Genomic DNA, 25848 nt, shown 5'->3' with positions numbered 1-25848 from the left:
AATGAAAAGTAAGTAATGCTACTTGAAGAATAAAAAAAAAAAACCCCGAAATCGATGAAGCAAAAAAATGTTGCTCTTTTTTTTTTTAGTTTTTTTTTTTTAGTTTACAATTATTAATCGTATTATAACAATGTAACAATATGTAAACTTGGTATCTGAAAGAAGATCCAAAAGATGTTGTCGCCAGAACCATATAAAATATATCAAACGTGTATATATAATAAAATAAAAATACAATTGATTTAATAACTAGCAACAATGTAGAATTAACAAAAACTGAAAATAATTTTACAAATTATCCAGAGTGAAAATCATTTTTCATTTCAAAAATATTTATATATATTGCCAGTAGAAAGAATATAGTTTTTTAATTTAGTTTCAAAAAATGTAAATGAAATTGACAAATCAAAATTTGTAACAACAATTTTGTTCCATAAATACGGTGCTCGATAGTTTATGCAAAATTGATTAAACTTTGTTTGACAAAAGGGTTCAAGTAATAAATTATTATTTCGTAAAGTATATTTGATTATAGTTTTATGGGAAAAAAGATCTTTAAAAATCAACAATGGTTGTTCACTTTTACAATTAAACATAAAATGTTATAGACATTAAGTTCGTAAACGTTAAGTGCTTTAAACGTTTTTAAATAAAATATTTGAATGAGAAAAACGATTTTCAAAATATATTAAACGCATTGCGTGCTTCTGACGATGGTAAAGATTTTGCAACTTACTTTTAGAGGTACCCCAAACAATATTTGCATAATTTAAATGGCTATGAATAAATGAGTAGTAGAGTTGAATTAAATTTTGTTTACTTAGATAGTATCTGACTTTATATAGAATTCCAATACTTTTTGTCAATTTAGTAGAAATAAAGTCGATATGATACTTCCATGTAATATTTTCATCAATGTAAATGCCTAAAAATCTTGTGACGGACTCCTTTTTTATTTCAATTTTATCAATAAAAAGTTTAGGTAAGTTACTTGGTAAAAAAGTGGAAAAGGATCCATTTTGTTTTGTCAATGTTTAAAGTTAATTTGTTGCACTTAAACCAGTTGGAGATGTGATTGAGTTCTTTATTCATATTTGAAAAAAGCTCATAAATGTCACTGTTTGACAGAAATAAATTAGTATCGTCGGCAAACCTGATACTCATAAGGTTAGAAGCTTTATTTAAACCATTTATGTAGACTAAAAACAAAAGTGGACCTAGAATATTTCGATCAGCTGACATTTTTTAAAAAGGAAGGTTATAACATCAGGTTTTCGGTGTTATGTCAAAGTCAAATAAACCAGACAAAGAAATAGCAAAAATCATTGCCTGTGCTGGTAGGGTATATTCAATCAGCGAATATACTTATCGCCAAAATAAAAAACTCTCTGTTAGTGCAATAAAATGCGATACAACTTATAAGACAGTGGAGGCATAATCCATAGGTGCCGGAACGTCTTAATGATCTTTTAAATTAAACTGATCTTTTAAATTAAACAACTTAGATGAAGTGGTAACTTTAATTGAACAGCAGGGAACTGAGAGAGCACCTCTCATTAATAGAATGAATTTAAAAAAAATCTCATAGCAGTGGATTAAATACTCATTTCTAAACAGCCGAAAGTAAAAGAAGTTATTTGAAAGATTTAAATGACTCGTTTAAGTTGAATTATTTTTGGTGACTTTGCTGAGAACTGTAATTTCATAATCCATAATGAGATCTTTGGTCTAATTATTGTTCAATATGTCAATGCACGTTACCTCCCACAGATATTTCATAGCTTGAAACAACTTTCAGTCAAAATCAATATAATATGTAAATACTGGGTTTGTGTATGTTACCCAACGTTACGTTATACTCTTCAATGGGTGTACTTGTCAGTATAAAAACTGTTAAACCAATTAGAACAAAAAATTCTAGTGGCGACGAAATTAGTGCCTATAGTCATCGACCAATTGTTGGATTTCTTTTCAATCACTAATCGAGAAAAGTTTATCTGAAATCAATTGGCAGTACGGTGCTTTGTGAATCTTTGTGAAGGCCAATTAGGGTGTAATTGCTACAAGATGTTTGCTATTTACAATACTAATTGCGCTACAAGCGCATGCGCAAAGAAGTTATAGCGATTTTTGTTTTTTGAACTAATTTTGTAACTTATTACTTTTTCAATTTTAAAATGCAATAGCATTAGCTACAAGTAAACTCGAACAGATGTAGGTGCTGTATGGTTCACTCTAACCAGTCACATTTTGTGTTTCTTAATATTTCACGTTTTTGGGGATTTATAAGCCATTTTGTGAGCAAAACGCTTTTGGGGCTAGTTGGCAATATGTGCCAACTTACAACTTTTCGCATTAGCCGTAAATTCACTTAAGTTATATAACACTATAGATCTACAGACATGAAAAGTTATAAAAGAAAAGTAGACAAAGTCTATTCGATCGATTTAAGGGCAATAAAATGTTATGGTAAAAAAAATATTGTTAAATAAAAGTTGTGAAGAGTTTTCATAAAAAAGATGCGCTTGAAATAGATGCTTAATGTTGCTAAACTTCTCCCTTTTTTATGGTGTGCCAACTTACCCTGAGAGTATGGGCAACTTATCCTCAAAAAAGTTCACCCAGAAATGTACAGAGCTCAAAAACTAAAACTGTAGCCAACTAGCCCCGGTCTCCCTCACCGATAAAATCGCATGCACATAAATCGGACGATTGCCATATTTTTTATAATTTTTAATTTTCAAATAGCCAATTCCGAAAAAATACTGAATAGATATAATTAATATATTTTTTCAAAATTTTCAGTTAGTTCCGTATACAAATTAAAAAAACACCAAATAGAATTTTTGTAAATGATTATTTTAGATATTTAGTTTTTATTGAGCTTTTTTTTGCCTTCCTGTAAAACTGCAAATTGGTTGATTTGTAGATTTGGTCATCGTTATCTCAATTATGCCTGATTTCTCAAAGATATTAATTGAAATATTCATCTATAGAACCATTTTTTAGTATTTTTCTTTTTGATTCAACTATTGAATTTTTAATCGATAACTTCCTGCAATTGTTGTAATAGCATTATGTAAAGCCAAATAAAGTAGAGCTTAAGCAAGCTTCTACAATCTGTTAATAATATAACTAAAATAATGAAACAAACAATGAAACTCATTCGTACATGTTTAGTAATTCCAGAGGTTTAATTGGTTCTTTCAAAAATACTTGTTACGTATTTTAAGAGCTTTTAGTTGACAAGTTTTCTTTTTTGATCTCTCTCACAAAATTTTTTTTTTCTTTTTTTAATTTATGAGGGTTTTTTTTTTTACATTAAAGTACATGTATGCTTTCAAGTTGCATTTTCACTTATTTTTTGGAGCTCAAATTTAAAATTGGAAAAAAAACACCCATAAACATGAACTAGGTTCATCAAAGGCAATTAAATCCAAAGCTGTCCTCCAAAAACAGAAGTTGAAATTGTACACGATAATGTGAAATTGTACACAATAAGTTCAAATTGTACAACGGTATTTAAAATATATAAATGGCAATAACATATTGCTATTAAATTTTGCCATGAACTAAAAAATATTTAGCTAATTTTTCCTCGTATATTTACAACCTTTTTGATTACTGAAGTAATTCAAAAATTTTAGAAATCAAGCACAAAAAAAAAACAAACTATAATTGAGGCACAATGATGGAGGGAGACAACTCTTAAAATGACGCAAATTCTAATATTAATAAGCAGTAGTATATAATCTGATAATAAAAAGCCAATGAACAACGCTATGCATTATAAACCTGACAGAAAAAGTTTGAATATCTCTTTACCCACTGATATATAATTTCATTAGAAGCGAATAAAAATTTAACCCCCTAACGTACTTTTCTCTTAAAACAAAGTAAAAGTGAAAAGCATTATCATAAATGCGCTTCGCAGAAGCGACCTCATAAAGAATGAAATAGAATGACGCACAAAGAGATACTCGATGATTTCACAAAAGCTTACGTTAAACAGAGCGACTTGCAATTGATTAGTCATATGCAATCCAAAGATATCTAATAGAGTTATATTTTCTATTCGCATGTATGGGCCGACTTCATATTATTGTCTTCATAATATTTTCCTGACTTCTTAATATTGTCTGGTGTATCTAAAAAGTCCCATATTAAAATAGAATCGTCATGTGAACTGCTAACAATCTGGAAGTCGTCGAATTGCAATCGAAAAACACGACCTTGGTGTTCCTAAAAAAAAATAACCACCGTAATATACCGCAAAATTTCTAGATACTACGTCATTAATAAGATTTGTAACTCGAACTGATAGATGAACGGCATAAGATTTAGCTCGAATAAAAACCTATAGACGAACAAAACGGAACTTAGGAGTAAAAAGCGTTTAAAAACTTCTTTTAATAAAACTTTAAAAGGAAATTATTAATTTAATCACGTAAAAACAAAAGGGAGCTTTTTACATTGAAAACCGAATAAAACCCCGATTGTTTGCGAATTAATAATAGAGATAAAAAGTTATTCAGACAAGAAACAAACCGATTGTTTGTGAATTAATAATGGTGATAATAAGTTATTCAGGAAATTAGTCACAAATGTAAAACTAAAAAAAAGTCTGATAGTTTTTTATGTTAAACTTAGGACTTTGCAGGCTATTGAGGTTAATATAATATTATTGACCAAAATACCATTAATGTTCGTATGCAGAGTGAAGAGTTTGGCTTGCGAGGATCGAGAGCAGCTTGCAAGTCCCATACTTTAATCTTCCCGTCATACGCTCCGCTCACGATATGTTTACCATCAAAACGTATACATCTGAACAAAATATACAATTTTAATATGGAAATCAAATAAAACTATATCAATTTAAAAAAAAAAAAAAAACTACATCAAACTAAGAGGCACAAAAGGTTACTCCATTTCTTTCCATCAACTATCAAGTTAGCGAGTTGACAACTATCAACTACCAAGTTAATTGGCAAGTTAAGCTCTATCAGAATATAAACTTAAAACTGATAAGTAATACAAATATTGATATAAGTATAGAAATTCTACCTTACTAGTTCTTCGTGGCCTTCTAAAACTCTTAAGCAAGACCCGCACTCAATATCCCACAATCTTTAAAACATTCAATATATTTTTAAGTGAACAGCGTGTAAAAAAAAACAAAACAACAGCACATTTTTTTAACTGAACACTTTTTAAAGAAGACTTTTCTAAACGTTATTTTTTGTGTACAAATCAGAACTAAAATATAGAAAAATTATACAAATTAAAGTGCTTAAACTTGTTTTACCTTATTGTGTAATCAGATGAACCACTCACTACTAATGTTCCTCTATATTGAAGACAAGCAATCCCACGTCGGTGCCCACTTAATGTTCTAACAAATTCACATGAACCAGTATTCCATACCTTAAATCAATTTAAATATTTATTGACTTTTAACATAGTAAAATCACATTAATCACAAAAATAAGTTCTCTTGTATTGATAATACCTTTATAGTTCGATCACCAGAAGCAGAAACAATATATTTATCATCAAAGTCCACAACATTTACAGCTGCACGATGACCCACTAAAACCCTGCGTAAAGTTACATCAGTAGCTGATTGTAAACCCCAAACAGCAATAGAGCGATCTTTAGAACATGTTATCATTAGACCATCTTGAAAGCGTAGGTGTAATACCGCTTCACTGTGATGTATAAGTGTGTTAAGCATTTCTCCAGTATGTACATCCCATATTCTGAAAAAAAAAAACGCTAAATGTAACAATGGTATTTTATTCAAAAAATTAAAATTGAATATAAAAAAATCCAACATCCATAAAAATAAAAAGTAAGGAATACCTCACAGTTGCATCGCTTGATCCAGTTACAATGATATTTTCATCATATTGTAAACACAAGACAGACCCAGTATGTCCATGTAGTACTTGTGTACAGTCTAGTGTTTTTCTATCCCAAAGCTGTAAATACAAGAACAAATTGAGATAATACATACACAGACAAACTATATAACATGCACAGACATGACAGAATTGTATAAAATGTATTTCAATTCTTATTTTATGTATGATTTGAATAAATCTTTATCACAATGATGCATATACCAGGATTTTGTGTTTTAGATTACATATCTAATTGATCAAGCATGCCAAGACCCAAAGAAGCATTTGACTAATCTGAATTTCAACAAGGTCAATATGAAGGTGGACATACATACATTCACAGAGATGACAGAATTGGATCAACACCATGATAAAATGTATTTCAACTCTTATTTTATGTATGATGTGAATAAATCTTTATTAAAATGATATATTTACCAAGACTTTATGTTTTAGATTATATATCTAATTGATTAAGCTTGCCAAGCCCCAAAAGACCATTGGACTTATCTAAATTTTGATGAAGTTGTATTGTTGGTAAATATGAAGGTGGACTTTGTTAACAAAAAATATAAGAAAAACTCTCATTCCCACTTTCTACAGCTAATAGAATGATTGTACAATTTACTAGAGAGAGGAAGAAATGCACACCAACACACTCATGTTGTTCAGGGTCTTCTGACAGAACATTGCCCCTTGTTAATAGAAATGTTTTAGATAATATAAATTGCAAAGCCTCAGACGTAGCAACAAAAGCTGGTGTCAGTCCCAGAACACTTATCTTCATAAGCTAGGCTACTATGACAGAGCTGAAAGAAAGAAGCTACTTCTTTGCCTAGCCATTTTCAAGTGCATAAAGTATTGGGCTAATGAGAGATCCATGGGATTTTGGAACTCCATCATATTTTCTAATGAATCACAATTTGCATTATCCTCAGACAGTGGAAGGGTGTGGGTATAGAGGCATGCTCTCTATACCCACACCCTTCCACTGTCTGAGGATAATGAAAAGGGTTTTAGCATTGAAAAACGAAAAATGGATGTCAACTAAGTGTTAATTATTCACATTGTAATGATTTTAAAAAATTTTTATTGAATCATTTGCCATTTTCAATAAAAATTTTGGTTCATTTAGTGTATATTTAATTCTGTCATGTCTGTGTATATCTACTGATCTCAGGTGGGGTCGAATGTATACTTTAGAATTTAAAACAAATAGGTTTTTCCAAAATAATAAAAACAAAGCATGGATTTTCTGTAATTGTTAGGGTACCATTTTAACTTTTTAAAACAACAGTTAAAAGTAGATAAGTAAAAAAATAAACAAATTCAATTTTTTCTAACAAACTTTAATTTATCTAAAAATAATTTTACTTATTCTTCAATTGAACATAATAACAAAGTAAATATAACATAATAGTAACAAAATAAAAAACTGTATTTGGTGAACAGTTACTTCAAACAGTAATATACCTTTATTGTATTGTCTCTAAGTCCACTAACTATTTTTTCATCATCATATTGTAAACAATAAACTCCTTTGATATTTTCACTATGACATGGTATCTTTAGGAGACCATGTCTACCACATCTCCAATTGGTCTCTAGCTTCTAGAAAAGGGGAAAAGCTTATATTCATAGTTATACAACTGTTTAACTTGAGGGTATCCTGCTAAAAATCAAAACCTAAAATCATTACTAATTTAACACTAGTACCAATTTTAGAGTAGTGTTAATAATAGTGACCAAAAGTAAAAATAATAGATATAGAAAGAGAAATAGAAATTTATTGATGAATCAGAAAATATACATTTAAATATTCTTAAGAATAAAAAAAATATCTAATCTTAACCAGCATTTCTACTTCATATTTATGAAGAACTACAAACTATATTCATCTAAGCATTTTTAAAATTATTGAAGACTTAATAAAAGGTTCACTGAACTATTAACAACTGGTCAAGTGATCTGATTGTATTCTTCTTCTAAGAACTAAAACATATTGTTATTTCTAAATAGGACACAACTGAGTTTCAAAAAATGTTTTGTTTAAAAAAACTGTTTTTTGCATTTTTATTTTAAGTAGAAATCTTACTTAAATAGCAAAAGAAAAAAGCAACTAACTTCTATATCTTGAACAATCTTCGGATACAAACTACGAAAATAAGAATGATTTGCTTGCTGTGAATGTTTATTGAAGAAGTCGATCCTACAAACATAAAGACCATTTTTAGTATATTTACACTCATACAATTTTAAATTTAAATTAAATGTATGCAGCTGCAAATTTCAAGTACTGTCTACACTGTTATTTCACATTTACACATACTACACATACTGGTCATTTAAAAAGGAAATCTCGTGGTAGATTGAAGTGAACTGTTCATAGACCTTAGTTGATCTCAGTTGTTGTTAAGGGCCAAATTTTTCAAAACCAAAATATAAAAATTTTTGAACTAAGGATATCATCTATAATGTATTTTAAAATATCACCAGCTAGAGTTTTTATGTTAATCTTTACTTTATTTAGATAACAACAAAATGAAATAATGATCTTGCAACTTTTTCAGGAATCTTTTCTTTAAGATTTAAAAACTTTGTCAAAACTTTAAAACTTTGCAACAACATTTTGTTGTGTAGAGAGTAAGAGTAAACTGATGAATAAAATATCAAATCAGTAAACAAAGAAACATCTTACCAGCCTCTTCTTTCTCCCAATCCTTTCCATAATGAATCATTTACAATTTTTCTATGTATTAGCTTTCTCCATAGCATACCATCAGCTATTACACGATGCCATTCTTTACAAACAAACTCTGCAGCTCGTAAAGATTTTGCATCTAGATATGATAATATTTTTTCTGCCACATGTTCAAGCCCTTTTGCTAAAAGAAAAACCAAAAAAAAAAAACAAACTAAGGTTTTTTAATGGATACCAGCCACATTATAAATATATAAACTTTTGTTTTGAATTACTTAAAAGAAAATGTTGTTTGGAAACAATCTTCAAATGTATAATAGAAAAATAAAGAGTGAGTCTAGTTGTTAAAAAGACTGGTGTTATGATTGACTTTTTCAACTTGATCTCCAACAGAATATGTAATGAAACATGTTGAGTCAAAATTTGAAAAATTTTGATCTTTTTTTTTTAATTTATTTTAGTAAAAGTGTTTTAACTTTTAACATATCATATATAATTACTTTTTTAATATTACCTTAAAGTTTACCAAAGAATAACAAAATAAAACAAATATTAATAACTGGAGTTAAGTCTCATGATATTAACAGAAAATATTAAAAATAAAAGGCTTTTACCATTCTTTAACAATAGCCTGTTTGCATAAAGAAGTGATTCAATCATGATAAATAGTTTTTTAATCTTGTATTTCTCATAAAAGCAACAAATAAATTAAAAGACTTTTTGATAATAGTCAATTTTCTAAATAAGTGTTTGTATATCATTTAATTCAAATTCCAAATGTTTTGAAAATTATCTGGTTAATTAACTTCGACTTGATGTTTTTTTAAACAATATATCTAATTCTTTACAAATATTCTTTTGAGTTATCAAGGAGTAATCCATGACTAAAAACACCAGTGTCATTCTATAACAATAGCACAGAATGGTATCAATAAGTATCAGCTAAAATGCTTGATCATTACTTTTCTAAAAACTTATTTCATAACTGTTTTAAAATCTGGCATAATGCAATTTTAAATTTTGAAAAATCATTGTCCAAAAAAGATTATCCTACTATGTAGAATATAATGTATAAAAGTTTGGTAACTCATGAATTGTTATTATAACTTACATAAATTGATAAACATAATCATATACAATATTATATAATAAAAAAATGAACAATAAAAATATAACATCAGTTAAAATACAATACTTTACTTAATATCTTCTAATACCAACTAATGGCAGTACTACTGTGCATAGCTAGTGGCAATTCAAACCAGCAGTAGAAAAGAAAAATACTTATTTAAAGAATACCATAGTCTTAAAATTTGTAGCAACTTTTTAACTGATTCAAACTGAAATATAATTATTGAGTAACTATAATTCTAAATGTTAAATTACTGAATAAAAGACTTTATGATAGAAAAACTTATAAAATTGGAAACAAAAACTTATAAAATTGGAAACAAAAAATTAAGGGAAAAGTATATAAAGAAAAACCAAAAATATAAAACAATCCAGAAAACATGACAATATGGTATCCAATTAAAAACTTATACTGAAATCTAAAAAAAAAACAAGTACTTTGTTAAAAAAATCATCAAATTATTGCTTTCAATAGCTTTACTTAAGCAAAAAAAATGACTTACTCTTAACTTTTAAATATTTGTAATAATTTAAATATTACAAAACTTTATATACAAATTTTAAAATTACTTGACTCTTTATTCTGTATTTTTATTTAAAGAAGCTGATCATCATCATGCTTTTCATGGAGAAATTTGATATCAGGCCTTAATAAAAGCATTATTTTAAAACTATAAAAAATCAAGACTATGCAATTTAAAGCTAAAATATTAGGTGAATAAATCTTGATTTAAAAATACGTCTCAGTATGTTTATATAAAAATTATAATAATCTAATTTAAAAGAAGACATTTTATAACAGACTTTGACAGCTGAAATATTTAAAATACTGAAATTAAGATGATTATGTAAACTTAATTTACTTAGTTAAATATCAACAAAAAATGAGTTTCAATTTCACACAGTTTGTTTTTTTTGTTTAAAAAATCAATAATAACGAACCAAAGCTTTTCTGCAAAAAAATGACAGGAAGTATTGTGTGTACATCCCAATATTTATTTTTTACTTTTACTAATTTATTGATAGAAAGACTACAAAACATTTTTGAACACATCTTGATACAATGCCATGATGAAGTGAACAATAACAACAATTATTTGGGTGAACATAATTTTTTAATTCTACAACACCATTTAAAATTCAGCATCAAATGATTGAAAAGATAAAATATAGTAACTCTTCTCTCTGTAATTTATAAAACTTGGCCTTCTAACAAAAATCAACATCGGGCAATAAATGAAAATGTTAGATCACCAGTTATCCTCTACTATATTTGAAAACTAAACAACTCGTCTTTTATTATAGGTAAAATAACATTTGTGTATATACATGGGCATGATATTATTTACATTATACTAGAATACTATTTATCATTGAATAATTATGTATGTATGTATGTATGTATGTATGTATGTATGCATGCATGCATGCATGTATGTTTTTATGTGTGTTTATATCTATTTGGTTTTTGACTTTTTGTAACTGAACTTTGTTGTATTGTAAACTGGTGAGTTTTTTTTTTAAAAAAAAAAAAGAAGTTGAAAGAAAGATTAATTTGATTAAGTTTTTAAGAATTCGGATTACATCAAGGCCTTTTAAAATCTCTATGTCTATTTAAATACTAATAAACTTCAGCTTAAATTTTATTTGGAATTTTTTATATATATAGAATAATATTTTTGTTTACAAAACTTTATGTTCTTTTTATCAACAAATATGACTAGTTTTACCTGGTAATGCAGATATGAAGTCTCTTTGTAGCATAGGTTTTAAAAATATATTTATATGACCATGTTGGTAATGTGACATACGTAACAATAAGTCTTCAATAAAGTCTATTTGGTCCTCTGCAGACCAACTATCGAAACACTTAAAACATCTCTCTTTCTCCATCTCATATTGAGCGTTTGTACAAATTAATGTGGTGGCTCTAATGTTGTCTATAAGTTCATTTTCTTCCAATGAGTCTTTATGAGGTTTTAATGGAATAGTTTCAAACTCCATAACTTTTATATAACAGTTTTACACAATCTTAACTATTCTAAAACTTAGCTAGCTAACGGTCCAATAAACACAAGAAATTAAGTTTCTGTCAACTTTTGACGTTAAACATAGTGAGAAATGTTGTTGTGATGATTTCGAATTTTCAGTAAACTATTATTATCATTAAAATAAAAAAGTGCGCATCTGACGTCATAAAGTTTGAAATCGAGGGGGGTTAAAAGTATTCTTTTTTAAGTAAATATCTTTTTAAAATATTTTTAAAGGCTATCTATTAAAATAACATAAACAAATTTAAAATGAAATTTATATTTTTAAAATTAACATAATCAATTTAGTTCTTACAAAATTATTTTTTGTATTTATTACTTAACTTCAAAACGCGTACGTACTCCTGCTTATATTAACTTAGTACCAGCCTTCTCGTTGTTATTAAACGCGATGTTTTAAATATTTGTCTATCGTCTATTTTTATCCAAAACGTTACGGGGTGAATAAACGGGCGTTTAAAGGGTAAAGCATCAAATTGCTGCTTTAATAATTAATAACGTTGCCAAAAAATCAACCTCTAAAAAATTTTAAACTTCCAAATCCACTTTATGTGAAAATTTCAGATTGCCAATAATAATAATTAAATTAACGAATTGAATACCATAATTCGGTATAAATAGTGGATTCGACAGGGAGCTTCTCAAAATTATAGAAATAGAAATTCATTTTAGTAATTTTAAGGAACGAGCCTTACAAAAACTGTTATATATGTTTGTAACAGTTAATTCAGTTTTATTTTTATATAAATTTAAGTTCAATTACAAAGAAAAATCCAAAGAAACCAAAGCAAAAATATTCGAAAGAATGAAAACGTTTTGAAGGATCTTCAAATCGGGCTAAAGCAGAAGAGCAGTTTAATCATTTGTAAATCAGTATTTGTAATACTAATGTACCATATGTAATGTAACAAATGCAAACGTCACTCGTAACTTGTTGTTCTTTAAGTTAATGCTGTGGCCAAAAAGTAAAAAATGTGAAATTCTGAAAATGGAAAAAACATAACGGAAACACAGAAAGAAAAAAATACTTTAAAAGTTGGATAAATTGCAATTACCAATTTTTATCCAAGTTAAACTTGGTTTTTGTTTAGTGGCAATCTCTAGAGCTTAGTAAAAGTAGTAAATAAATGATGATCTATATGGCACTTCCACGTCTGCAGTAGGTTATCATTATTTTATTATGCATTTATTTGCTTATTTACTAATTTATCTCTTTGTTATTAATTTATATAATTTAGTGAAACTTTCTTTATGAATTGCTGATCGTTACCGGCTATGAACAATAACCAACTAATCCTATGTATTTTTGTTGTTGTTGTTGATTCTGTTGTGAGTAAATGACTAAATATATTTAATAACACTTTTTGAACGCTACTGGCATAAGTTAAGCTAATTTTTTTTTTTTCCTTGGGAGATTATTTCCTAGAAGCCATATTGTATTTGTATAATATAAATATGAAATATAAATCACGGGTATATATTATCACGGGTATATATATATATATATATATATATATATATATATATATATATATATATATATATATATATACCTGGACATTTAATTTCACTGATTCCAATTTCGCTCACGTCATTTTCTGGAAAAGATGTTTGAAAAACAACGTTCAATTTCAGCCTACACAAGAGGTCACTTGCGTAGGCTAGAATCAAAGTTGCGAACGTAGTAAAAACAACAAAAATTGAAGCGCGTAGTAACTGACTTGTGATGAATGACAATTATAAAGTATAAACAATTGATAAAATTTTGAGCCCAAACATAGTTTTTATTGAAATGTGGTCAGCCAGAACGACAACAAAGGTTTTTTGTTTTTTTTTTAATGCAAAAAAAGAAAGTTTGAATTTTGCAGAGGAATATCTGAGTGACTCAGTTTTAGCAATTCAGTTCAATTTTTTTAAAAAGAAAGGTTTAGAAGACTTAAGCACCTTAAAATACAATCTTATGAAAAGTCGTTGGAAGAAAATTTTGTAAATCACTTTTAGAAAGAAAGTAAACTTCTAACTACTCGATATTTGGTAATGTGTATTGCAGTAAAAAATAGTCTCTTTTGGCAAGAGGATTGTTTAGATTTTAGTAGAAACAGCTTTTCCTTTTTGAAACAGAAACGTTGTAATAATGACTTTGATTGTCATCTATCTCTTAGGGGTCGCATACCTATAAGGTAGACGATCAAATCAAAGAAATTAAAATTTCTGTGAGAATAATAAATATTCTTTTAAAATTTATGCATCCTTTCATGACCGAATAACCGCGGAACATAAAATCGAAGTATTTTTGGCACCTAAGTTAAAGATAAGATGCATAGAAAATAGAACTTAGTTCAGTCTATTTTCTTAAATTATTTTCATAATTTCATAGGACTTTAAAAGTGAACACAGAGATCTCTTTTTCCTTTACATTTTGGTTCTTCCGTGTCTGCATTTTTAAACCATGAAAAGAGAGAGTTGATTTAAGAAAGTTAAGTTAACATAATTAAAAAAGCTTGCTTTTATCTTTTTTTTTTTGCAGAGCCTACACTTTTCTACTGATAATAAATCTTCCAATCCAATCTTATTCCATAGAAATTATTACAAAGTACCTTAATTTCACTAATACCATGCTGTGTACTTATATAGGTACCCCTCATACAAGGGAGTCATTAAGTAAACGTAATGAAATTAACTAATTTAAAATTTGTAACCTTATTTTTACTTATTCATTTCTACAAATCTTGGTTATACTGAGTATTTTGTTTTTACAGGAGTTAAACTTTTTTTTTTTTTTTTTCCTTTTTTTTCCGATTTGCTTTTAGGGCAATCACTGGTGTAACTTTTTTGAACGTTTAATACAGTCTCTGTAACTTTTGGGTGCAACTCAAAACTTGTTCAATTAGTTTTAAAGTAAAGTTTTTAAAACAATAATAGAGCGAGTATGAAAGAGCAAAAACCCACCAAACCCAACAGGGCAACTACTGTGTAGTTCTTCTACTCATTTATCTTTAAGAAGAAGGATTTTTAAATTACATTTTTAAAATAGAGTCAGGCCTGTCGAAAAGAAGAGCTAGTTGCTTTGTCCTGCTGCTCTAAATTTTCATGGTTTTTATAAAATGAATACCTCGATACTACTCCGCAGTACTTGGAGGTCCGAAAATGTTTTATTGGCTTTTCCTTTTTAAGCTTTTCACCCAATCAAAGGGAATATTTTTTCTTTGCCATAACTCGTTAAAATTCCGTAAATAGGTTAATCAATCAGTTTTCCAAATACTTTGCTTATACCTCTACTGTTATTATTTTTTACCCCACATTTTCCTAAGTCGAATGCGGACCGGGCTAAATGAACTACGCTATTAAGGTATTTTACAAAAAAAAATTGCAAAATTAACAAAGTATTTTACAAAGCTGCGCACGTAACAACAAAACATTAGATGTTTTTTTTACAAGATATTTTTAAGTGATTGTCTTAAAATTCTTTTTAACAACAAACCTCCTTCCAAACGTCTTTGCAAACTTTCTTGTTAGTCATTGTCCAAAAATAGCACAGCTAATATCAATGGATTATTGCGATAATATTACAGCTATATTGTTTTGTAAATCTGATTTTTGGAACAATACTCAGATATGTAATAGATATCCTTAAGTATTTAAATATAGATAGAAGATCACAAGGAAAATAAAAATGGCTTCCTTTCTGCTTATACTTAGCGAAGATCTAATATTTTTTATTAAGTTTGTAGCTGTTCATAAGCGCTCATAACTGATCTTTAGCCCTCAAGCAAGTAACCTAATATATTAAATTTCTATCGGTCATTACAAATCGGCTCTTCGTTGTTTTTTATTTAATGAATGAATAGCAAGATTCATATCGTAAACTTTTGATCTATTTTTTCCAAAGAAACTTTACCATATCGATTAAGTTATAGGTAAAATAATAATTAGTTGAAATAGTTTTCATTTTTCATTTCAATTCCTAATTCGATGAAAAAAAGTGGCGTAGAGTGACGCATCGATGAAAAAAAGTGATGCAACACGAGGGGTAAATGTTTTTTTTTGTCATCGAACTTCAAATTCATCAAAGATTTTTTTTTTCTACAACAAAATAATTATGGTTGTGCAATAGTAACGCTTTTCAAGCGTTTATTTTAAATTAGGCTTTTTGAAAAAAGGAAACAAACATCTAGATGAACTACTTCCTTTTCCGTATATTTGTCGTAATTGTTTTGCTTCGTAACTTTTATTTCCAAAAACAGAAGTAATTCAAACTATAAACAAGGATTATTTCCTGACGCTCTTGGCTGTTAATGCACCCGCGAAAATGGGCGTTAAACTATGACATTTTGAAACGGAGTTCTCAAACTTATTCGAATTATCTTAATTTTTTAATTCGACAGCGAATTTCCCTAAGAATATTTAAAAAAAAATTTTTTTTCATACTTTTTAAATCTCTTTTAGATTACCACGATATCATTTTTGTTAACCACCTTTTTACATTATTAAACATTATTATAAATTATTAAAAATTATTATATATTCTTACGATATATTGTCAACAGACTTTTTGAATTTTATAATAGTTTTGCTATTAATATCTCTTTTATTTAGGCATAAAGTTAAACCTGGAAAAGAAAACAGAAAAAAAAAGTTATCGGCCATTTTGAAATGTATTTGGAACATTTCTGAGACTGTTTAAACTTTTAATAAACTTAAAGATGATTTAAAGGGCTATCACGGACGCTATGAAACTGTCCTAATAAATACAGGAATGTTTGACAAAGCTACCCAAAGCTGCTTGTCATACAAATTCCTTGTTTGGTAGCCACATTCCCAACAAATCCTAGTTTATATGATATAACAGCAACTTAAAACTCATATAACTGAGTGAAGTGTCAGGTGAAGTGGCACAACCATCATAAATTGGTATTTTGAATACTTCAATCGTGTCATAATTTATGTTAATTATATAATTTATGTTACCTATATGTACAATTCGTATTTAAAATACGAATGCCTTGTAACGTATTGCAGATTCTATGATTTCTTTTAATACAGATACTCAATGGTAGATGTTTGTATTCTGTTTCCTTGTGTATAGGTGACTTTTATCCTCTAGCAAATGGACTTTACTAGAATTTACTAAAGGAAATAAGCCAACCAGCGTTGAGTTTAAAATATCAAAAAAATTTCTTCCTTTAAAATTAACTCTCTCTGTTGAGTTAGAGCTTTTAAACTTTGAAAACGGCAATATATTCTATCTTCAAGAGAAAGAAGGTTTGAGACATTTTCTACCAAAAAATGATTAATATCCTTATAATTATACTAGTCGTAAAACATGTTAACCACAGCTAGGACCGATCAGATGCTGAACACTTGCAGAGCTCATTTATTAATCCGTGAAACGTTTTAAGTCATTCCGAATGCAGTTACTGTTCACCTTATGAAATTTAATTCTTAAGCTATAACTTAGTTAACCTGTGTGATATCCGCAACTTTTTTCTTATCATAACTCATACACTTTCTTCATGGAACTTAACATAGCTGTGGTTATGTTTTGGCTTCAAATCGTGCTAAAAAAGAAAAACAGCGCGAGAGCGCTGTTTAGTTAAATTTAGAAATCAGTGATCTTTTCGTCACGTGTTAGTAACAATTATTTTTTTAAAATAACGTTATTTGACTTTAAGCGTTCGAACTTTTAAATCAAAAATAGAGCTAAGTGTGGGTAAAGAATATGAACGCGAGAGTATTAAAATGGAGATATTATAGCTTATATATAGAGAAAGTGGAGATTTTAGGCCAATTATAAAAACTCCTCTTTAATGAATTTTTTCTTAAAAATTAAAACAATAATTTGGATGACAGCAAGACTTTTATGTAAATAACTGAATTTCTTCACTTTATAAATTAAACTTCTGTCAATGCCGCGCGATTTCTATAAATATACATATATATATATATATATATATATATATATATATATATATATATATATATATATATATATATATATATATATATATATATATATATATATATATATATATATATATATATACATATATATATATATATATATACAAATATCTGTCTGTCTGTGCGTGTGCGCGCGTGTGTAAATTAAACTTCTTATGTCAACGCCGCGTTCGTTTCGTAAACTGTTGAGACGTGTTCTCAACTACATGGCGTTTTGAAGCAGCAGTCCTTTTGCTTGATGCGCTTGGCTCTTTATTTATACCCAAATCTGAAACAACGTAGCCCAAGGTAGAAGGTATTGGAAATACTGTTAAATAGTCTGAAATGTATTCTGGTTTCAAAACCAATATACCGGCAGCGTTCAAAGCTTGAAAGTCAAGTGACGCAGACAGCTTTTTATCTTGAAAAAACACAAAAAGAAATCTCATGAGATTATTCCAGTTTAAATTCGTTAAGAGAATATACTAATATATCATCTTTATAGGTTAAGAAATATGAAGCGAAAAAAAATCACACTCTCTCGGTTTTCATAAGATAACTTTTTTCATTCATATAAAGCTATTCTTGGCCTCAATGTAGTTAAGGTGTTTTTAGAGAATTTATTGAATTACTTTAATAACTGCATTGTAATAATCTTGTACTTGATAATAACTTATTGAACGCTTTTCGTCCATTTTGAAGTTCTGTTATAAAAATTATGAAAAATAATTAAGATCAAAATAAAATTAATGCTAAAGGTAATTTTAAATAAAAAATAATTTGGGTCTTTAATTGATGAACTTTTAATAGAAAAAATATTCTTATTATCAAAGCAGTGCTGTGTCTAGAACCCCTCAAATCCAACGGAGGGAACCAAAGATATTTTAAAAAACAAATGTAAGTATAGAGTTCTTACTGAATAATGAAAGGTTTTTAAAAAAGTTTAAAAACAAACCACGAAAGTTTAAGACTAAAAAGGAAGTATACTACATTTATTTTTCTAGACTTTCACAAAAAATAAAAAATACCTCCGATAAACGCATGAGTAGCTCCAGATATATTATCAAACGGTGGCTTTTCACACAACAGCTTAGCCCCACCTGCCTCCAACATTCTTGAAAACCCAGGTTGCTTAGAGGGTTCAATACAAAGCAATACAACCCAACCTGTGAATGCACCAACAGATGGCTCAAATTTACGCTTCTCAGCTAAATCGATGCGCCATCTTCTGGCTGAACAGGCAAAAGCAGATGCGTTGGGCTGACTACCCCATTCATGGCTTATTTCGTCAACAAATTCACCCGATTCTCTGCTTGCTTCCAAAAATGATTTATGTAGTACCCATTTTCCGCTTGCCAAGGAACCAAGAAATTTTTCATTTCTTAAAAAATGTGATGAGCGTGAGAGATTTAGTTATGATTAATTTTATATAAATAATTAAAAGGAAAAAATTGAACAAAAAGCCATTAAAAGTATTCGAAAAGAAAAGAAAATCAAACCTGTTCGGCACACTAATCACAACATGGGTGCACATAACATTAAAATATTGTACATCATAGACAACACCACCCAACTGTTCAATAATAGCTGCGTAGTTAATCTTTTCTTGACCAGTCATACCAGACAGTAAAAACTTATAATTTTCTTTGTTTTTAGCTCTACTTAAGTTATTCGTTTCTTTGATTAAATTTAATTCAGTTTTAGCATTCTGATGTTCAACAAAGTTATTTTGAGGTCTAGTGGGGCTTTCTATTGTTTTCGGCTCTTTCTCCTAAGACAATAACAGCAATCAAACCTGAAGAAATTAAGATGTAAATTAAACCCTAGATAATGCTCATAAATGCTGCTCACCTCAACAAGTTCGTTTAAAATTATATTTCTGTTATTCAAATTTTCATAGTAAGCTTCTGAATCCTGACTCGGACTAACTCTTTTGAGCTGCTCAAGAATTCGTAGTCTCTCTGACTTTCCAGGATCATCGTAAGTGATATAGTCACTTTGCGATTGCTCAGTTACAAGATCTTCTTGTTTTTTCAGAGAATGATCATTGCGAATGATGTTTTCATTGCTGCTTTTCTAAACAAAGCAATAAAACCTCCATTTTTCAAAACAAAACAATAAACTTCCTTTTCCTAATTGGATGGATGTTTTAATATTTTCTGTTTCTAATAACAACAGCTTTGAGCAGGCAACTTATGTTGTTTTATTGTTAATTTTTGTTCATCTTTAATTAAATTTTATTGCCGATTTTTTTTTTTTTAATAAATATTAAATAAAGTATTTCTCCCAAAACAATTCTTCTAAGCATCTGTGAGATTTTAATTGCATTTTTTTTTGGCAATAACTGACTATACTAGAATAGTAAAAGCAATAATAACAATAAATACAAACATTTTGTGACAGTCTTCTTCCATTCCTTGTATTGACATGAGCTAAATCATTGTTAAATGTAGTCCTTCGACTACGCTTTTCCTTCATTGGTACCTGATTTAAAAAAAAAACAAAAAAAATAGAATTGATATCCATAATCTTTTACATAGGTAGTTCAAAAAAAGAATCGAACAAAAAAATAATAACTCTAAAATATTTGAAAACTGAATTTAAGGTTGAACTACCGTTATCAATGTCTTATTCAATAGATATTTTAATTTTTTTTATTGGTTGTAAATATCTTTAAGAATCTTTACATATGGAATTATGAGTTTGACACAATGAAACAGTATTTATCTACAGATAGAGATACAAAATCCAGGACATTTCAGGGACATACAAGACTTTAGTTAGCATTTTCCAGGACACTTTCAAGACTACATATTTAGAAACATTTTAATTTTAGGATACCATGAGACATTCCAGGACTGTGAACACCATGAGATATTAAAACATAATACCTTGGTCGCTTCCATAATTTGCTCCATTTTTTTTTGAAAATCTAGTCGTTCAGAAACTTTTTCATTTTTGATGTCTGCAACTTTTTGGCAATTTACTTCTTCCTCTTTAGACTTAAATAATACAATTAAAAATTGTTATCACCATAAAATTATAAGAAAAAAAAACACTTAACAAATATTTAAAGACTTGTATTAGAGAAAATAAAAACTCACTGGCTTTGCTGTAGAAACGTTCAATGACATCCGTGGGTTAAATGTGATTGGATACAATGTCTCATCAACATGTTCATCAGAATCTATACAGGCATCTAACCAATATGGTGATACAAGATACTTTTTATCACATTTAGCTTCCACATAATCTTTACTTGAATCATTTAGTCGCCCCTAACAAATAAGTTAAGAAGAATTTATTTTTCTTTAGTAAAATGTTTCCAAATTAATAACTTTTGGAATCTACAAAAAAAGTGTTATTTGGTACTAAAACACTTACTACAAAAATATTTAATGACAAAAATGTAAATATACCTGATGTACAAAGTGTGTACACTCACTATCATACAAAAAGCGACATTCAGCTCCTAAAGTAAGTGCCTTTTTATGTAACTCCATCTGTCTTTGAGCAAGCTTCTTACTTACCACCAATACAACACCATGAAGAATACTATTATTCTAGACAAAGAGTAGAGAAAAAAAGTTAAAATGCAACTCATCAACGATACAATGAAAAAAATAAGAAAATCTGAAAAAAGATCATAAACATTCCAATTTTAAGTTTGTGGACACCATTACTAGACATTGTCCCAAATGTTTTTAATCTAAAAAGCTAACTAACTTAGTCCTGACTAATTTAATTATTTGATGGTATATAGGCAGAAAAAAAAAACATCATTTCTTTTTTTCCTTGATGAATACATAACTATGTTCTGTTATAATGATTTTAAGATTTATGAAATATCTCAATAAAAATAATGAAATCAATCAAATTCAACTGGTAGTGCTAGAACTACCTACCATAAAAACTCCATCAATTTCTAATAAGAAAAAAGAGGTTAAAAAAGTTGATCCTTCTTTAACAGAGTAAAAATTGTTTTATAAAATTTTTATTAAAAACCTTTGCATGTGTATGTGTATGTGTGTGTGCGCATATATGTGTATGCATGCATGTATTATAAATATTGACATATTTGTTTTGTTATATATTATTAATATTTTAGCTTTAGATCAAGATATATTTGTATATAAAGATGAAATTTGAAAGAGAAAAAGAATTCTGTTTATGGTTAAAGATGAAAAATAAATTTTAATGTCACACACTATGCACTATAATATTAAATCAAATATTTACCTGATTTTTAACAACTTTTATGACAGTATTTCTATCCACTTCTGGAACATGTTTGTCAACTGCTTTTTGCATGGCTTCTGCAAACTGTATATCAAAAGGTAAACTACCACGACTTTTTCGATTTCTTTTAAAAGAACCTTGGGATAACGAAATTGGAGATTGTACTGCTTCTAATGCATCAGTAAAATCAAAAGAGAGATGAAGAGGGTTTGTTATTCCTGCTACACTTGAGATTGCAGGGGAAGAACTTGATATTCTACTTTGAAAATTTCCTGATTGCATTTTTCTTTCATCAGCAATTATTTTGTTAAAATTTGAAAAATCAAGATCAACTTTTGGCTTTTCAGTCTCAAGGGAGATAAGCCTATTTTTAGAGTCAACTTCACATGTATAAGCAGCTTCAATTGGATTTTTACTGATCCCACTTCTTTCTATATCTTTTTCAACATTTAAAATACATTTTGATTTTATCTCATCATCTACACTAAGTAATTCCTTAGGCAATAAAGAAAATCCAACTTCAGAAATTCTCTTTCCTGTTTTAGCACATTCAAACAACCACTCTTGCTTTACACAAGGAATGTTCCATTTTAAAGATGCAGCATATTTTGAACCTTCAGGTTTCATTAAAACAAGATGTGTGCTTGCCACAATATCATTGCTATCACGACGAGCAAAGTAGTCTTGAGCAAATGCTCCTAAAATTGAAATTTATATATACAGTATATTGATTTAATTGAATGTAAATCATAAATGTATTGCAAAGATATTACTACACTCCCAAGGAACAACCATAAATATAGAATACTTTAGGCTGACAAATAATGGATTGGTGTGTCTCAAATAATTACCTAACAACTCAGCAAGATGAAATAAGTGTTGACGTTCCATTCCAGTATACTGGCTAACAGTAACAACACAATTCTTCAATGGCTTAATGTCATCTGCTAAAAAAACTGGTCGATAGAGATAGCTTGAATTAATATCTTTAAGCTCCTCAGAGTCAATACTCTGCTCTAACCAACATACTGTTGCCTAGTGTAAAAAAATTCTCTATAAAAAAATTATATATACATGCATACATGCATATATGCATACATGCATACATGCATGCATACATACATACATACATACATACATACATACATACATACATACATACATACATACATACATACATACATGCTTGCATATACATATATATATATGTATATATATACATATATATATGTATATATACATATATATATATATGTATATATATATATATATATATATATATATATATATATATATATATATATATATATATATATATATATATATATATATATATATATATATCATAATGGAAAGAAGCAATTTAAAGGTATTTTTACCAATACTTCTGAGGTTTTGAAAGTATAAAATGGTGTTCCATTCTTAAACGTTAAATAAAATGAACAGCTTGATGTGTTCATTTATCTTGATATAATACTCACCTCTTTGGGATTAATACTAATTTTTTTATTATAAGTCAATGGAACAATGATGTGGTCAGCTTGTTCATGGTTGTTGATTACCAAACCAGAATATTCCTCTATCAATTCTTTTATACGCAAACTTTGTTCAGCATCATAACGAAGTATACTGAATTTTTTGTTTTGTAGGACAGCTTGAGGGTGAGTTTCTTCATTTATTGCAGCAGTTTCTTCTTCTGGTATATTTGCTAAGATAAACATGAAAAATATTTTCAATTTAGGTTTTAGTATAGTAGTTCTTAAACATTTCATTTGTTTATCATAACTTAAGAGTAAAAAATATACTCCTAAAAGAGTTGGCTAAGGATGTCTGTAAATGAAACTTACATTCAAAAGGCTGCTGTTTGTGCATAAGTGTATCAAAAACCTGGGAGAGTCTAGTGCTTTCATGATTATTTGGAAGATAATCTCTTAATAAGTCATTGTCCTTATCCTCATCATCATCATCAAAATTTAATGATGTTGACACAGGCTTTTTTTCATCAGCTTGTAACTGGATTGGTTTTGTAAAAACATCATTTAAAGTGCTAAAATCAACGAAATCTCCATTAGTTGTTGAAGAAACCATTAATGAATAATCTAAAAAAAAGGTTTTCAATTTATATGTTTGATGTATATTTAATATTACTTTATATATATGTTTATAATTAATGTTTCAAATAAAAACTACTTATAAATTACAATTTTTATGATGAAATATAATATCTATTTTTAAAGGTCTAAAACTTTACTTTGTTGCCTAACAATACAAGAAAAATAAAGTAACCTGATGTAGCATCTCACCTTGCTCTGGCATTGCCTCACCATTCTTGGCTGAGTCTAACAACCACAAAGGTGATACCACATGGGGTAAATGGTTACCTAATTCTTTTATGTAGGTTCTTAGTTCTTTAGGAGCATTTAGACAAAATACTATATGGGTAATAGAATCAGTCAATGTATTCAATCTAAAACCGCCTGCATTATTTATAATTTTTCTACAAATATCAAATAAAACTCCAGTAATATTGCATAAATAAACTTTGAAACCATCAAAATATGTATATGATTGGTCTTTTAGTTCTACCTCATCAACATTTATGGTTTTGGGATCAAAATATTTAAAGCATACTTTTTCGTACGTTGTTGAATCTAATTCCACGCTTTTAAGGATTTTTGAGTTACTCATACTCTTTACTGCTAATGCTTCAACACGTGACATGTTACTTGGCAGCAGAGATTCATCAACAACATTCAAAACTTTATCATTTTGCAGAGCACCTGGCAATCTTGATAATTCATTTTCATGTTCTACTTTGTATGGACCTTCATCAAGCCAACAATGCTCTTTCAAACAATCATACAACCAAGCTAGCTTAACACAATGTATTTTCCATTGCCTAGCAAAAAAATACTTTTGTCCTTTAGGCTGTTCAACCAATAAATGTGTGCATGTTTTCATGTTAAGTTCTCCTGAATACAATCCTCCATTACTATTTACCAACAGCTTAATAGAGTTTCGCTTATCTAAATCTAAAATTCCAGATACACAAATAGTACAGCCTTTAAAAATTGGTGTTAAGTGCTCTTTTAAAATATTTTCAGAGCTAGCAAGTATATGTTCATAATGTGATTTCTCCCACATGATATGCACCCAACTAGGAAGTAAACACGGAATGTTTCGTGCACATGCTACCTGATACTTTTTTGAACCAACTTCTTGTGCAATTAGATGAGTAACCGAGTTTGTAAAATCATTAGTAACATCACCAGCCATTAACTTGACAAGCTCATGGATGACTTTGCGATCATCTTTTTTCATACTGCTGCAACAAATAACTGTACCCAGCATTGCAACATTACAGACTGGATACAAACGCTTTGGAACAGATACTTCTAACAATAAACAGGAAAAAACACACTGGGGACCAATAATTCTGCATGATTTTCTATTCAAAATTTCAAAAACTTTCCCTTTAAAAGGAAAACAAATATATATCACTTGATTGTCACATTCAGCAGACTTAACAACGGATTCTACAGAGTTTAAGTCATATATAACATCAAGAGGAATATCATGATCACGAGCACACTGAATAGCTTTGTCAATAATTGATAAATCTTTCTCAGAAGTTTTTAGGTCTGAGCATCTGACAAACTTCAAAACAGGCATGGAGTGAAAGGTAAATTTAATGTGCTTTGCTGACTCTAATTTATGAATAGACAAATTTAACTTGCTTTTGTGCTATTGTAGGTAATACCACATTTAATTGTAACTTAGCTGTAAAAAAGTAAAAGTAAAAAAGTAGACATACAGAGTAAGTCTATAAAGTAAAATTTTTTCAAAATGTAGAAACAAAAGTATATATATATATATATATATA

At 28.5% G+C, this 25848-nt stretch overlaps 2 protein-coding genes across 2 annotated transcripts; both read right to left on the bottom strand.

Moving 5' to 3' along the window:
- Positions 1–3731: 3731 nt before the first annotated feature.
- LOC145200370 (beta-TrCP-like) lies at positions 3732–11916 on the bottom strand. Its single transcript, XM_080074482.2, has 10 exons — positions 11466–11916; positions 8602–8788; positions 8028–8112; positions 7377–7514; positions 5863–5981; positions 5510–5759; positions 5306–5424; positions 5065–5127; positions 4698–4824; positions 3732–4242 (listed from the first exon to the last, which is right to left on the bottom strand). The coding sequence occupies exons 1-10, from the start codon at positions 11737–11739 to the stop codon at positions 4072–4074; spliced, it is 1533 nt and encodes a 510-aa protein (XP_079930608.2). The 5' UTR covers positions 11740–11916; the 3' UTR covers positions 3732–4071.
- Positions 11917–17839: 5923 nt separating this feature from the next.
- On the bottom strand, positions 17840–25753 carry LOC145201981 (DNA topoisomerase 2-binding protein 1-A-like). The gene is made up of 13 exons (XM_090082797.1): positions 24269–25753; positions 23813–24064; positions 23447–23673; positions 22817–23000; positions 21966–22663; positions 21146–21289; positions 20831–21004; positions 20618–20728; positions 20118–20210; positions 19578–19802; positions 19226–19497; positions 18755–19107; positions 17840–18147 (listed from the first exon to the last, which is right to left on the bottom strand). Exons 1-13 carry the CDS (start codon positions 25635–25637, stop codon positions 17906–17908), a joined length of 4344 nt encoding a protein of 1447 aa, XP_089938923.1. The 5' UTR covers positions 25638–25753; the 3' UTR covers positions 17840–17905.
- Positions 25754–25848: the final 95 nt, after the last annotated feature.

The sequence above is a fragment of the Hydra viridissima genome, unplaced genomic scaffold (genome assembly GCF_058129835.1).
Source record: "Hydra viridissima isolate aposymbiotic clone 2 unplaced genomic scaffold, HvirCarnegie_v1 scaffold_3, whole genome shotgun sequence".
Lineage (NCBI taxonomy): Eukaryota > Metazoa > Cnidaria > Hydrozoa > Anthoathecata > Hydridae > Hydra > Hydra viridissima.
The sequence above is the reverse complement of the archived record's forward strand: the minus strand, read 5'-3'. Positions and strand labels throughout refer to the sequence as shown.